This window comes from Manacus vitellinus, unplaced genomic scaffold, assembly GCF_001715985.3.
Source record: "Manacus vitellinus isolate BGI_N305 unplaced genomic scaffold, ASM171598v3 scaffold_12_pilon, whole genome shotgun sequence".
NCBI lineage: Eukaryota > Metazoa > Chordata > Aves > Passeriformes > Pipridae > Manacus > Manacus vitellinus.
This window is the reverse complement of record NW_021938949.1, coordinates 16,778,325-16,793,671: the sequence shown is the minus strand read 5'-3', so window position 1 is coordinate 16,793,671 and position 15,347 is coordinate 16,778,325. Positions and strand designations below refer to the sequence as shown.

The window sequence follows — 15,347 nt, the reverse complement described above, 5'->3', positions numbered from 1 at the left end:
AGCCTGGGCCTGTTCCATATCCTAACAGGGCAAAAGACTCTTTCCTGGTCAGCCTGTAAACAGTCTGTGGTGGATATACCTTGGTGAGCAGCAGCAGCCACAGGGCTGTAGCCTGTTCTGGGCACCTGTTCAATGGTGTGTTGTTCCTGCTGAATATTACATTATTCCCACTGAATTTGTACATCTTAGCACATGAATTGGTATATTAATTCATGGGTATGTGAATTAGTACATGAATTTACAAAGCTTACTCTTTCCCCCTCCATTTCAGAACACCCCTGCCTGCACAGTCAGGTGCAGGTGGCACACATGGAGATAAAAGCACAGAGACCATTGCTCACATTTGAATTATTTATTGGGTTTTGCAGATGACCAAACCCCCCTGCAGAGGGGATTTGAGAGGGCTGCCTAGGAAGGGGTGATTCCCCAGAGCCTGGGATGTGCCTCCCTCACCCTCTGTGGAGGCCATTTATCTGTACTTCTCAGTCAGGACAGAGGAAACACTGGACAGGAACTTGTCCCATGCAGCATGAACTTCTGGGGTGAAGTCACTGGGATAGCGGGCAGCCACGGAGCACAGGATACAGTGGGAAAGCAGCTGTAGGGAAAACCAGGATTAAATCCATCATAATCAGTATCAGATGTTAGTCTAGGGGTCTGCAATGGAGTTTGGGCCCAGCATGCTCTGGGATGACAACTACATGTCTCAACCAAAAGGGGAAAAGGCACTGCTTGCTCCCACTCCCTCTTCCAATTGTCCCTTCCTTCCTCACCAAAGGGAAATGCAACAAAGTGGAAATGTTTAGAATTTATTAAGGCTTTGTTCGAGGTGATGTAGATTGATGTGTGAGGGGGATTCATGAATTACAGCAAAGGCAGCAGAGACTCGAGTCTGTCTAACACAAACCATAGGAGCCCCCTGAGCAGTTCTTTGCCTACACTGGGCCAGATCTTTCACTAAAAGATCCAATCAGGTTAAAAATCAGGTGGACAACACGCTGTGCAGTGCAGTCAGGGATCAAGCTGCCATTGGCCCCACTGTGGTCTCTAATTCTGGGATGGCAGTTTCCCCCCCCGGCAGTGTCCGTGCTCCCTCACCTTGAAGTTCACGGGGTCCACGCGGAGGACGTAAGCGTGCAGCTCGCTGAGCTTGGCCAAAGCTCCTCGAATGTCATCAACGTGCTTCACGGCTTCCCCCACGGCGTTCATGACCTTGGAGCCGTGGCCACGAAGCTGAGCCGAGCCTTGGCTGAGGTCGAAGTGAGGGAAGTAGGTTTTCGTCTGGGGGTAGCTGGAGAAAAGCCTGGAGGAGGACACGAGAATGAGGTTCAGCAGTGGAAATGGCATCCGTGAGGTGGTAAAAACCCTGAGCAAGTGCAGTGTAAACCTTCAGCTCCTTCAGAGCTTTGGGGGCTTGAAGTTTGCATTGGGAAGGTCTTTCTGCTCTTAAGCTCTCCTGCAGCACATGCAGATTGGACAGCAGGCTAATCTGTGCACACTTGAGAAGAATTAAATAATTTAAAACCTAATGTATTTATGCTTTTGTTTGTTTTTAATAAGAAATAGCCCCAAATTGTACCAAATTTCCTCTCGTACACTACAACCCAGTTTCCAGGACCTTCAAACTAAAATGAGCTGAACAAACCAGTATCAGTGTGAGTGATACTCAGAGTCCTGGAAGGAGAATCACAATACTTTATAGTGAGCTGTAAATAAAATTTAAATAACATGGAATAAGATAAGAATTTCTGAACAATTTCCAGACTATTATCTCTTTTTTGCCAGCATGCTTAATTGGTATGAATCTTGGATTACTGTGTGGTGCTGCATGCAGGGCATCCAGTTGTCTTTTTTTCCTAAGGGTTTGTTACTTATCAACTGGAACAATGAGATCTGAGTATTCAGTGAATTTAGTGGATAGCTATTATTTTAGAAATAGTAAGAGAAAGTGCATCATTTGTACAATAAACCACTTCAAGTTCATCCCCTAACAGGGATAATGCTGTTTCAGGACACTGAGTATAAATGACTTTGAATTCCTTCCCAGCGCTCCTGGCTATGAATTCTTCTGAATTGCTATAAAGAGGAAAAAAAAGCCTATTGAATTGTTTAGAAAATAGTGGCTTGCCATGAGATTTTTGAAGCATTTAGTAGCCCAGATATAATTCCTGATGATTACATTGCAAACAACACAACTCCCCACCAACTCTCAGCGGTCCCAGCCTGCTCTCGCTCACCCAAGTTCTCCCTGGGATGCATCCCAACAGTGATGCCCTGTGAGGGACTCTCTCTGGGGGAGTGCTGGGGCCTTACCTCTCCAGTGATTCTGCCCCGATGGCATCGGCTTGGGTGGCCACCTTGGCCCAGATGGTGACCACGGCGGCTTTCTCGGCTTGGGTCAGCGTCATCGTGCGGGAGGTGCTGGCTCTGTCCCTCGCAGTGACCGCTCGGAGCAGGTTTGGGCTCCCCACCCCGGCAGCCCTGGTTATAAAGGGGAAGGGGAGAGCGGACCTTGGTGCCTGTCCACACTCATTGGTCACTCCAGAGCCCTCCCATGGAGCGGGAGACACTTATCTCCCCGAGGAGCAATGGCCATTTCGGCCAGGGTCAGCGCACTGCCCTCCTCTCCCGCCGGCCTTATCAGCTTCTTGCTTTGTTAACAAAACAGCTGTGTGGCCCAAAGAAATTGTCTGGACACATATTGATACATGAACAGAGAGATAATGCTGGGAAATTCCATTGATGAAGCGTTAGGACACATCTTTAAGCTGAGGAGCATATGGACTTCAAGCATACTAAGGAGCTTGGAGAGGAATCTGCATTTCCTCCTTTGGTTCACAAGTGTGAACACAAGACTCTGGGCCTTTCTGGGCCATATAATACAATTCCAGTATATGTGGCTGCCCTGTGCCACAATTTTTCACATGAAATGATTCCTAGGTGGTGGTAGAGGCAGGCTAGGAGATATGTGGTATAGTTCAGAGGGTCAGTGAAACAGTGATTTTGTGAGAATAAGTAGAGATTTTGCTACTTTCTTCATCACTGCCAGGACTTCACTTTGCCAGCCTCTTACAGAGAATTAGAGACCTACTCTGCAATTGATATGGATTATAACAGCAGTGGTAGTAATGTTTCCTATGGATAAGAGAGTTGGTGAAATTGAGTATGGTCCTAAAAAAAAGTGTGTGTTGAGGAAGACCAGTCAGACTTTTTGTTTTCATCACTAAATGCCTCCTGTTGCATGTCTTTAATTTCTAGCTGTGTGATTCTGCTGTTCCTTACCCTTGGTACTGTAAAATAGCCCTCAGCACCACAGCCAGTGCTGGACATGCACAGGAGTGCCTGGTCCCATAATAAATGGTTGGTAGCATCAGAACACAGGCACACTGGATGGGTGAAGGACCAAACAAGCAAAAAGAAGACCAGCACAAGCCTGTAATCACAGATAAGTGGGCAAAGTGTCAAAGAAATACCCTACTGGAAATGGTCGCTGCTGAACTTCTGGGCTTGAATATCCTGCCAGCACATGAAGCAGAGGTAAATCTCTCTGCCATGCTGATAAGCTGCAGCAGCCTCACAAGTCACCCCTGAGCATTGGCAGCCCTGCTGGCTGGTGCAGTCAGAGGGGTCAGATGGTGTGCTCTGCCCAAACAGTCCTGCACACTTGAGCAGAGAAGGTTGGTCTGTCTCAGCCAGATTCCTCACCAAGATGTGTCTGTGTTTCACAGCAGTGGTACCCCACTGCTCCAGAGGGTGATCCCCAGCTAGGGGAAAACCCTTCTAGGGATCTATTGGTCCTTGGATCATGTGTGGATTGGAGTATGTCCAGCCTGTACCAAAGTATGGGTGTCACACCTGGAGCATGCAGCAGCCTTGGAGCCTCTCCTGGGAGCCATGGTATGGCCATGCTGTGCTGCTGGGCAGGTGCTGGGTTTGGGGTGGGAGCCATGTGTGTTGTGTGTGTGGCAGGAGTTTCTTCTTTGCTGTCACGTGGTGATAGGTCTCTCTTCTCTGGGCAGACTCCATAGCCTGGAGGAGTTGATCCATACACTACAAACCCTGCTTTTCCTGGGAGTGTGGCTCTTCCACTGCATCCTGGAATCGGCTGGGAATGAAGCAGTGGTACCAGAAAAGTGGTAGGGATGGGGTCAGACAGCAACTTCTGTATCCTCTGGTGTCCCCCGTGCCCTGGGGCAAGTGGCACTTGCAGAAGGACTCTTACCCACACCTTGTAGTCTGTGCTGGGCTCTGAATTTAAGCCTCTCTGCATGCCACCTGCCACATGAATCAGGAGAAACCCTGGACTTCCCCAAAGGGCAGGCACAAAGCACTCGGTGCCTCTTGATCTGCAAGCCCCGTTGGGTTCGGTGATCTTGCATTATCATCCCCTCTGTGGAGGCCAACACCTCATCTGGGATTTAATTTCAGATTGTGTTCAGTGCCACAGCTCCTCCTCAGCCCTCCTGCCCATGGGCTGGATAATTCACTTTGAGAGGGGATGCAAGAGGGGGCTCACCTGAGACCAAGGGAGAACAGTCACATTACTATAGGAAATATTATCAGAGAGCTCTTTGTATATCTTTCCTTTGATAATGCCATACATGTCCCCTGAAAACCTGGAGCTAACTCTGGCTACACAGATGCAGAGCAGTGCAGTCTCCAATTTAAAGTACAGCATGGGCAGCAGCCAGGGCACAGGACAACACAATATTCAGTTTATACAGCTTAAATGGATGGCATTACCAAAGGAGGCTTTCATCATCCCTTGCTACACACATTTCCAGAACTTGCAGTTTTCCCAGAGAAAGATTACTTTGAAAAATAAAGATGCTGTTGTGAAGTATCCATTTATATAATGTTTTTGTCTCCTCCCCAAAGTGCTGCCTGTTACACGGCGTGTCCATGGCTGTGCTCCAAGCTCTCCTCAGTGAGAGTGCTTTTAATCAGGGGTTACTCAATCAATGCTGTGACCCAGATATACACAGGGATAAGGCACAGGCCCTGAGGATTCCTTCCTGTTTTGCTGCCCACTGTGTAACCTGGACATTGGTCCTCTGTGACTGGAGGATTAAGGTCTGTGTAGGCACAATGCTTAAAGTGATGTCTGCACAGGAGGAGTCATCATCACTGAAATCATTGTGGAATTTGAATTCTTGTTCTGAGAGTTACTCTTGCACTATCACAAAAGCCAGAGCAGCCAAAAGGTGACAGTGGTTTGCTAGAAGGAGCTCATTGCTCCCCCAGGATCGGAGCTGTGCTGGGAATGGTTGTGGAAACTCCTCAGGAGAGTGCCTGGAGGGAAAAGCATGACCCTCAGCTACGGAACACAACATGCTGTGGGAAGTGACTGTCTCTGGCTTTGCATGGACCTCTCAGCCAAGTTCCTCATCCCAGTGCTCCAGCTGCCCATAGGGCAGTGAGACAGGGGGGTCCTGGCCACAGCAACACAAGGAGCTGGACAACATGACTGATGGTGTTCCTCTGTCACAGGGTTGGCACTGAAACCATGTCCTCTGGGAAACTCCACCAGACCTGCCTTCCTCTCTTGCTGCTGCTTCTCCTGATGATCCATAGACTCACAGCAGAGTGTCCACTCTTGGGCAGATGGTGGATTTTTGTCATAAAATCACCAAAAGTGATTTTTTTTAAATTAATGTGGGTCGGTTTTAATCCTGTTCTAAAACCCAGCTGCCTGAGTTTCTCATTTTAAGCAGTAGAAGAGAGCAACAGGCCTGTTAGCTAATTATAAAAGTGGGATTATAATTTCTGTCAGTCCTGATTGTAAACCCAGTGGCCTCTTGAATGGCATTGCTGGGAGATCAGGGATAACTTTCCCCATACGCCTGTATTATCTGCAGAAACTGTCTTCCCCTCAAGGAGAATGCTGTGGATTAAGTGGCACATATATCTGCTCTAACTCTGAAATATTCAAAGCATATTAAGTTTTTGAAGTCTTAAAATTGGAGTCTAAAGCCTGGCTTTACTCTTTAATTTCCTACCAGCGCTCGAAGAACTTGCAATCTTTGCTTTAATAGAAATAAAGACTAACTAATTGCTACTGAACCTCCAAGAGATGGAAATGACAGATATGTCTGTAATTTATTATTTAAGAAAGTGAAATTATATTTTGAAGCAGACATACTGCGAAATTTTAACGTGGCTGCCCAGTGCTGGTGCATGAGGAGTGCTCTGCTGCGATAATGGGACTGCTCTTTAATCACCCCTAGACAACTCTGTCCCCTCAGCGTCACCTCCTCTTGCTCAATTGTTATCTCTGGCCTTGTGGAGAATGGCCCTGCAGATTACACCATGCTGCTCATCTCCCTCAGCAGCCCCCACCCCTGCACTGTGTCCCTGGGGGGACTGCGCAGTAAAATCCACAGTGGGAATATCTCAAGGTGGTCAAATATCTTATTAATGCAATCAAATACAGAAGAATTTGCATAAAACCCCAGGACATCCTCTAATATAATTGCTGATAATTTCTGATCTCAGTTAAACATAAAATAAGATGAAGACACCAAAGAGTGCCAGGGAAGTAACGTCACCCTTCCTAATCCAGAGGCACAGGAACCACAAGGCAGGTTGTATCAGAGCTGTGAGGCTCCCTGAGATCATGAACATGAGCAACAAGCTCGATCCAGCCTTTCCATGAGCACTGGGAGCCCAGAGGACTGACTTCCCCAGCCAGCCTCCCGCAGGCACCCTGGTATCATGGCATCATTTGGGCTGGAAAGACCCTCTGAGCCCAACCATTAACCCAGCACTGCCAAGCCCACCACTAAACCATGTCCTCACAACCACTTGTTTTTTGAGCACTTCCAGGGATGGTGATTCCACCACTGACCTGGGCAGTTCCAGTGCCTGCCCACCCTTTCCATCAGGATGACAATCCATTGGGGGTGACAAGCATTTGCTGCTCTTTGCCATCAGCTCTGGAGATGTTAATGACTGAACTGGCTGAAAAGCCACCAATGACCCAAAGTGGCCAAGAGAAATAACACTGGGCAGTCCAGGACCTGGCAGCCCCTGGGGAGGGATCAGGGCTGGAGGCCACCATAGCCTGGATATGAGGCTGAACTGGGGGTGCTGGGCCATGCTGGAGGCACTGGGATGAGCTGGAAGGTGCTGGCTGCAGGCATGTGAAGCACTGGAATAAACTGGGGGTGTGTGGAACAGGGAGTGGTGTCATGGGACACTGGGCTGATTGAGGGAATGCGTGTGTGGGGTGCGGGGCACAACTGGGGGCACTGGGCTATACTGGGGATGGGACTGTGGGTGCTGGGCTGAACTGGGAGCACCGGGCTGTACTGGGGATGGGGTTGTGTATGAGATGCTGGGCCAAACTGGGGGCAACTGGGCTGTACTGGTGGCACTGGACTGAACTGGGGGCACTGGGCTGTTCTGGGAACGGGGCTAGGTGTGAGGTGACGGTCCGAACTTCACCTCACACGAAGCCCCGTTCCCAGAACTGAGGGCACTGGGCTGTGCCGGGGCATTGGGCTGTGCCGGGGCATTGGGCTGTGCCGGGACATTGGGCTGTGCCGGGGCATTGGCGCTGGCAGCGGGCATTGGGCTGTGCCCGGGACATTGGGCTGTGCCGTGACATTGCGTCATGTGCCGGGGCATTGGGTCTGTGCCGGACATTGGGTGCTGTGCCGGGACACTTGGCGCTGTGCCGGGCATTGGGGCTGTGCCGCCGGCCCTGTGGGTAGAGGCGCCGCTCGGGCTGGCCCGCGGGCCGTGAGGCGCTGGGTCCGGCCCGCGCTCTGCCGCAGCCGGGAAGCCCCCGCACGTGCCTCTCCGCTCCGCCCGGGCGCCGCGCCTCGAGGCCGTGCGGCGCGGCAGAGCGGAAGGCGCGGTCGGCGGCGGCGGACGGGGGCCCTTACCTGGCGGGCCGGCCGGGATGGGCGACGAGCACAAGTCCCATCAGCGTGATCCTGGTGAGCCATCGGGCAGCCGCGGCAACAAAGCTGCTGTTTCCGCCTTCCCGTTCCAGGCGCGCGCCGTGAGCACCCCGCCCGCAGCAGGACAGTTAAGCTGCGCGATGCCTCGCGGGGACCGGCCCGGGGTGCGGCTTGCACCTGCCCCGTCGCCCCAGACGAGCCCTCCCGCCGGGGCCATGGCTGCCCGCGCGTCGGGGGGCTTGGCATCCCTCCCACGTGGGGGCTTGGCATCCTCAACCCTGGGGGCTGCGTGCTGCCACACGCAGCGACCCCACGATTGCCCTCTTGGGGTCTGGAACCCCCACCTCCCCAGCCCTCAGACTGGCCATGGGGACCTGGCACCCCACACATCCCCCTCACACTGTCTGTGGGGACCTGGCTCCCACCCACACACCCCTCACACTGTCTATGGGGACCTGGCACCCCATACATCCCCCTCACACTGTCTGCGGGGACCTGGCACCCCATACATCCCCCTCACGCTGTCTGTGGGGACCTGGCATCCTCCCCCGCATCCTTCACGCTGTCTGTGTGTACTTGACTCTCACCCACACACCCCTCACAATGTCTGCGGGGACCTGGCACCCCTCCCATACCCACCCTCCATGGGGGTCTGTGTATACCTGGCACCCCCACCACAAACCCCTCAGACCGTCACCGTGTACCTGGCACCCCTCACACCTCACACTGTCTGTGGGTACCTGACACCCGACACACCCCTCACACTGTCTACAGGGACCTGGCATCTCTCAGACTGTCTGTGGGTACCTGGCACCCCTCACATAGCCACCCTCCATGGGGGTCTGTGTGTATCTGGCCCTCCCCCCTCAAACCCCTCACACCATCTGTGTGTACCTCACACTCTCCATTAGGACCTGGCATCCTTCACCCACCCTCCATGGGGGCCTGGCACCCCTCAAACACCCCTCAAACCCCCGAGAATGCCCTGACACTCCTCACACCCCCACCCCCTTCACAACCCCTCCTAGGAGTCTGGTTCTCAAACACCTCCAGGTTCCCAGGCACCCCTCACACCCCGGGTTATTGAGCCAATTAGTGCCAGGTGTTATTACTGACCCTGGGCCTTGTTGCTGTTCCTGGGGTGGATGAATCCCATGGGTTTTGGGAGCTGCAGGGGAAGGAGGAGGCAGGGTGAGAAGTGAAGGCACTGATTAGGGAGAGAAGGTTCAGAAGACACCTTGAGCTTTAACCAAAAATAGGTAGGAACTATTTAACTTTAGTGCCTCGTGTTGAATAATGGGCTGGAGGAGGTTTAATTTTCTCCAGCAAAACAGGACCATGGAACTGTTTGGATACCAGCACTGGTTGTGCCTCTTCCTCCAAGGCTCCTGATCCAGGACAGTGCCTGGGGCTGGAGTTGGATCAGTGTCAGTGCAGGGCCTAAAGGTGCTGTGGAGTGATGAGGCTGTTTGACTTTGGTCCTGTGCTGACTGCTGTGTGTTGTGAGAGGTTTGGCACCCCTGCTTGGGTTGTGAGTCGCTTTTTACCAGGAGAGAATTGTCTTTAAATCCCTTTTCATTTTTATAGCTCAAATCTGAAAAGACTTTTTTTGGCTGACTGCTTCCCTCACACCCCACTCCTGCTTTTTGTTGGTAAAGGATATCCCTTCCTCTGATTGCACTTCTGTAGCATTACCATTGTCCCAAAACCTGGGCAATAATGAGGGAAGTGCAGTGATCAGAATTCCACTTTCCGCTCTCTGCAAGTGGTTTGTGTCGATTTCTGTAAATGTTTTACTTTCTCCTCTTCGTCCCCTGAAGAGTAAAAAACCTGTTTCTCCTATTTTTTTAATGTGTTTTCGATTGAGAACAGAAAAACGCACAATCACACTTCTTTAAGGAGATATTTCCTTGATAAACTTATCTTTATCCTCTGCTTCAGACAAACCAAGGAGTCGATACGCTGTGAATGGCTCTGGTGACACCACAGAAGATCAAGATGGGGACTCCAGGTAGGGGGAAAACGTTTCTCCTTGCCTAAGAGTTTGAAACAGAGGAGAGGTGGCCTCCTGCTCTCTTGCCTCCTAGCTTCTAGGCACATTCTCTCTGACTGTACAGAAGACAACCTGCCCAAAAATGCTTTAACACCAAATTATGAGCAACTTGGTTCTTAGTAATGAGTCTGATGAGGGAATGCTACTGAATCTCTTGTTTTCAGGACAAGGTAGAGGTCAGGTATTTTGTGCTTGTACAGTATCAGGCAGTACTATCCTTTCAAAACTAGGAGTATTAATCCTTTGGCAAAATTCCACTTTTCTTTACCTGCCTACCTCTAACTGGACATATTATTCGGTCGCCTCAAATTCTTCCCCAGCTTGTGTGATTGTTGTATGGAATTGCTGTGCACTAATGAATAACTAATTTTGTTCCTCCAGATATAGCTGCCGTTGTGTCAGTGACATAGTAAAAGGAAACTGAGACTTAAAGATAGTTTTTTAATTACAGGAAATCACTGGGTAACATTTGCACTGAAAGCAGGCAGTGTGCTGTTCAGCATGTATGTACGTATGGATGGACCCTCTAATTAGTTTTGGTAGAACTTTTGAAATCTGCTGCATAGTTCTAAATTTATTACTACTAGATATGAGATAAATCTGGGGGAGAAAAAGGGTTCTTTTGTCTGTTGGCCCATAATTCAGTTGCAGATCTTCTTTGTGATTTGTGATTAGTAAAAGGGGGCAGTTGTTGCTCTTCACTCAGAGTACAAAAGAAGTAATCACTTTTCCCCAGAAAGAAAGGTAAGCTTGTTCTTAACTTTATGGCTGAGAATGGTGTAGCTGAAATGAAAATCACCTGTGACAATAAGCATCATCAATTCATTTGGTTTTTCAGGACTGGGGTCTTAGGAAAACACATTTTGCTTGAGGTCATTTGTATCCCCTGCCTTTTCTGGTGCCTTTGGAACCTTCAAAGGCAGTCTTTTGGTGCATGTGCAGTGAGTGCAGTACAAATAGGGCACAACTCCAGTGGGAGTGTGTTTGGGAACTGGTGAATGGTGTTCCACACTGGGCTGTGGGTGGCAGGAAGGCTCAGTGCACTGCTTATCCCAGGGATTTTGTTGGTTGCTGTTTGAACCCCTGGCTCTGGTATTTCCCTAAAATAGGTTAAGATGGTGTTGGAATGATGCCAGCTTGTGTCTCATACTGGTTCTTATGGCCTCTGCCATTTTGGCAGGTTGGACCAAGCACTTAATATGTAGCTGTTTGTTGGATGTTGCCTGTGTTGCTGAATTAGTGTGATACAATATGTGGTTACTGCAGTGATGTAGGAAAAGCTTTTATCCCTTCAAAGGATGAGAAAACTGCCACTGTTTTCCTGAAACTGGTTTTAAATAGAGTGAATGTGCTGGCACATAACCTATGTTAAACAAATACTTAGATTATTTCATTGTAGTGGTGTTCAGGACCCAGGGCTTGAAAGTTTGTGCTCAATCTCTTGGTCAGGTATTTGTTACTAAACTTGCAGTGTTTAAAAGAATTTATTTGGATCTGTCTGTATCTGCCAGGCACATGAGGGGGAAATAGAAGAGGAGCAGCATTTCTGTTGCTCTGAAAATGTTGGTTCTGCTAGAGGGGTCCAGCACACAACTTGTGTTGCTTTCCAAAATTCAAAGTCTCTTGCAAAATCCTGTTTGTTTCCAGTTGGTTTATCGAAAAGCTGTTAATTTGTATTAGACAAGAGAAGGTTTGTTGGCAAACTTAGTATCTTTCACTGACTGATAGGGGTGGAAAAAATATTTCAGTTTTAGGTACACAGATGCTTCTTCCAGCAGAAAACAAAAACATGTCTTCAAAACTGTGTGCAACAGATTGCTGAGTGTTTGATTTGTATCAGACAGTTTTAGGAGTAACAGAAGTTGGTGCCTTGTAGTAGAAGAGATTCTGAGGGGACAGTGGAGGCAAAAGGTGCAGATCCCCTGTGGAGAGTGAGGTGCATGTGATTTGTAAACTAGGAAAGGAGAGGAGTTTTGTATTATTTCTGGAAGGAAGAGTTGGTGACTTTAATCAGTGCATGTCAGTAGCATCTGTGGATGTTTTTGGTGGCACAGACTGAGGCTGTGGAGTGGGCAGACTGGTAGGTTGAGTTGGTGGTGTATGGCAAGATGGATAATGTTGTAGGGTTGGGTCTCATGTTTTCATGTTTAGTAGCAAATGTTATTTCAGATTTATCTTGTAGCTGCAATAGTTCTTATGAGGGCTGGATTAATCCTTTTTTATACTGAATGGCTGTATTTAATTTTTTAGCAATCTAGCACAGACTGTATTCTAGGTAAGGTTTGCTATTGCTTTTTGCCTAAGCTATTGGAACCCAGATCAATTACTTCTGAGCTGACCTTTCCTTCAGGGGCTGAGGTGTATATATTTCTTTAGGGCCTCAGACAGGACAAAATTAGATCAGTTTATGTGCCTTAACTCCATTTCCATATAACATATTTGTATACATAATTGGATTTCTTTTAGCGTCCACTCTCAATTTCCTGGTCATTGTTATGCTTTTTGATTTTTTTTTTTAATAGACAGTGGCAGCCTGTTCATGGTAATCCTCCCTCCAGGTTACTCATGTGTGTTTGTTTGTATTAAATTCTGCCAATGGAGCTGTACTGGGTCTTCAGAATATAGATTTTACTTCCTGTTAAAAGCAAGTTGAGCAGCAAAAGCGGTTGAGGTGTGTGGATGGTGGCCATGCAACAAAAAGGTATTCAGAAGACTGTTACTGTCAAAACAAATTTCCTGTCAAGTGTCTCTCTTTGTTGGCTCCCTCTCAGCCTTTCATCATTTGCTCTTTTTAAAAACATCCTTCAGTTTTCTGAGTGCTTTTCCAGGAATACACCCCCCCATAGCTTATGGAGATGCCTGCCAGCCTTTTTTTTTTTCCCCCCTGAAAAAAATGTGAGGCAATTACTCCTCTTGAAGCCGTAAGATAATGCTTTATTAAATTGGTTTGAGATGGTTTCTGTAGCTTTTCTGAAGGTGGTGGAGTCAGCAAGCAAAAATTCTAATGAAGAGGCACGTATAGTAACATATGTTACACCAGACTCTGAATTTTAGTGGCATGACTGACTAACTGGAGGACGTTTAGCAAATTTGGCAGCACTGATGTCATTAATTGGCTTCTGTTATAAAAAAACCCAAGTTAGTGACAAACAAGGATTTGACTGTCCCTCTCTAACAAACAGTAGTTCTCCTGTGATAACATTTCTGTCTCCTCTGTCCCTCTTTCACTGGACTCCAGTGTTCTTCCCTGTGTTTGTTCTGAAAGGCTTCCTTTCTGTAAGCCTGTGCTTTTCCATTCATCCACCCATCCCTTGAAACACCCTTCCTGTAATGTCACTGCCTTTGTGTAGTTTGTCATTGAGGTTCTCTGAGTTCTCTTTTTGGCATGACCAGCAGAAATCTGCTGTGTTTTGCATTAAGTAAATGTTGGAGGTTTTCATTTTATCTCTTCTTTTTAATGTGGACATTATAAAGCTTTTATCTGATTAATTTTTCAGTATATTTAGGGAATCTGTTTCAGGAAGCAAGTCCTTTTCTATCTTGTTAACTGGGGGGAGGGAGAAAGTAGTTGACTGTTAAAATGGGAACAGGTATTTCTGATACAAAAATGAGCACAGCTGCTTACAGAGCCCTGCTCTGTGCACCTGTTATAAGGAAGGGTTTGAGATTCTTTGCCTTGAAAACTTCTTCTCTCTAAGTTTGTATTTATTGCCTGGGGCAGACAGAGAATGACTTCACGTGTGCTGCAAGTCTGGCCAGACTTGTACCTGCTGTGTGGATCCCTGGGGGAGCAGCAGTGGTTCTGTGGGCCAGGGCCTTTACAAAACCCTGCAACAATAAACACTGGGCACCCTCTTTTCCTAAGTCTTGTGGGTATGGAAGCAGCAGAATGAGTTGGGAAAAGCTGTGGGTCATTTGGGGCTGCATGGGTTGGGGCTGCATGGGATGTCTTTGGTGAAAATGGCAGGAATAAACTGGAGTTTAGGATCTGCTCTAAATCAGACTGCGACCTCTCCTGTTTCTCTTAAGGTAAGCATGAATTAAAAAGGGTGGTGCAAATCCAGCTCCATAAATGCAGTGTTTTGTGGGAAAACACGTTGCAGCAGCCAGTGTTTACTGCAAGGACTACATTGCCTTAGCCTGTTTTCTCCGTGTTGTCAGTCTAAGCCTGCAGTATATCCCTGGAATTCACCTTCCATTAACTTTTGACTCCTCTCAACAATTATATTTCCTTTACAGGAGTTTAACCCTTTAATAGTTCATCCTAGTTTTTAATATTATCTCTTTTTTTTTTCTTTTGTATTTTGTGTACTTGCCTCGTTTATTTTCTTTTGTTGTGTTTTGTTTTGTGTTTATGGCCATGTTCCCATTTCAGAGACCAATGTCCTCTAACTGATGAGCAATTGGTTTCAGGGTAAGACCAAACGTTCTAAACAATCACCTTTGTCTAGAATGGCTTTCCTTTCTCACCATCCTTTTAATTGTGCTTTGTTTCTGGTTTCTGTTTTACACCGAATGATGAGATAATTATATGCTAAATCACAGTGTCTGTAGGAAATGTATTGCTAAAGGTTTGTGCCAAGATAATTACGAAGGTCCTACTAACATTTCTGTGCTTCCTGTAGGGAGTCCAGGATGGGTGTGGTACTGTCCCTTCTGTGAACTGGGAAAAGCTGTGAGAATGCAACAAATAAAGCCTTGGCATTGTAGTCATTCCAGCAAGGAGCCCTAACCCAAATTGCTTTCTGATAAGCAATGACTTAAAAGCACAGATCAGTGAGCAAAGGATTTAATCCCAGAGTAATGATGGAGAGCTCTTCAGAGACCTGGCTTTGAGCAGCTGTGCTGGTTGCTTGCTCTTGGTGCCCCACTAAGCTAAATGGGATGTGAGGTGAAAGTGCCCAACTACCCAGGGCCCCAGAAGTCAAAAATGCATCTCTGGTTGTTGCATAACATAAACCTCACCTGGATACTCATATCCACTTCCAAACTCCTTCAAAGAAGAATTCTTTATAAAAACCTTGCTTTGAATTCCTGTGGCACATAAAAAGTTATTATCTGTTCTTGGGGGCAAAAATGAATTTGTGTTTGAGGTTCCCCCCCCCTCCCCTTTTTCCATGTGCTGTTGCTATGTTGAGCTTGTGATAGGAGTGGTAGGATATTTTGGGCAAAGCAAAGCTTTTGTTTATTGTATTTACTTTCTGCCTGCTGAATTCCTTAGTACAGGAGAATTTTGCTTCCCTCTGGAATTCACAATGCTCAGACTAATCTCATAAAAGGAGAAGGGACCGTTACTGCCCAATTGCAAAACCTAATCTGCTTCTAACAAACTCCTGGGCTCTGATAAGTCAGTATTTTTAGGCCTTCTTAATAAACTCAAGAGATTG

At 47.7% G+C, this 15,347-nt stretch overlaps 2 protein-coding genes across 4 annotated transcripts in view; one reads left to right on the top strand and one right to left on the bottom strand.

The window, feature by feature from the left end:
- Positions 1–393: 393 nt before the first annotated feature.
- On the bottom strand, positions 394–5,367 carry LOC103763108 (hemoglobin subunit pi). The gene is made up of 3 exons (XM_008929829.4): positions 2,314–5,367; positions 1,099–1,303; positions 394–598 (listed from the first exon to the last, which is right to left on the bottom strand). Exons 1-3 carry the CDS (start codon positions 2,406–2,408, stop codon positions 470–472), a joined length of 429 nt encoding a protein of 142 aa, XP_008928077.1. The 5' UTR covers positions 2,409–5,367; the 3' UTR covers positions 394–469.
- A 2,540-nt stretch (positions 5,368–7,907) lies between these two features.
- Positions 7,908–15,347, top strand: part of NPRL3 (NPR3 like, GATOR1 complex subunit) — a 42,478-nt gene continuing 35,038 nt past the window's right edge. Inside the window, exons 1-2 of one of the 3 annotated variants that reach the window (XM_018067506.1) lie at positions 7,908–7,943; positions 9,849–9,918. The gene's annotated coding sequence lies outside the window, so the exon portion shown is untranslated. Of the gene's footprint in view, positions 7,944–9,848; positions 9,919–14,335; positions 14,375–15,347 lie in introns of those variants that run through there. The other 2 variants (XM_008929841.2, XM_018067503.2) reach the window with 2 other exon arrangements.

Coding starts and splice junctions, on each gene's coding strand:
- LOC103763108 (XM_008929829.4), bottom strand. CDS start 2,408: ATGACGCTGACCCAAGCCGAGAAAGCCGCCGTGGTCACCATCTGGGCC. Junction 1,304..2,313: donor GGGGCAGAATCACTGGAGAG/GTAAGGCCCCAG, acceptor GTCCTCCTCCAG/GCTTTTCTCCAGCTACCCCC. Junction 599..1,098: donor TGGACCCCGTGAACTTCAAG/GTGAGGGAGCAC, acceptor TTTTCCCTACAG/CTGCTTTCCCACTGTATCCT.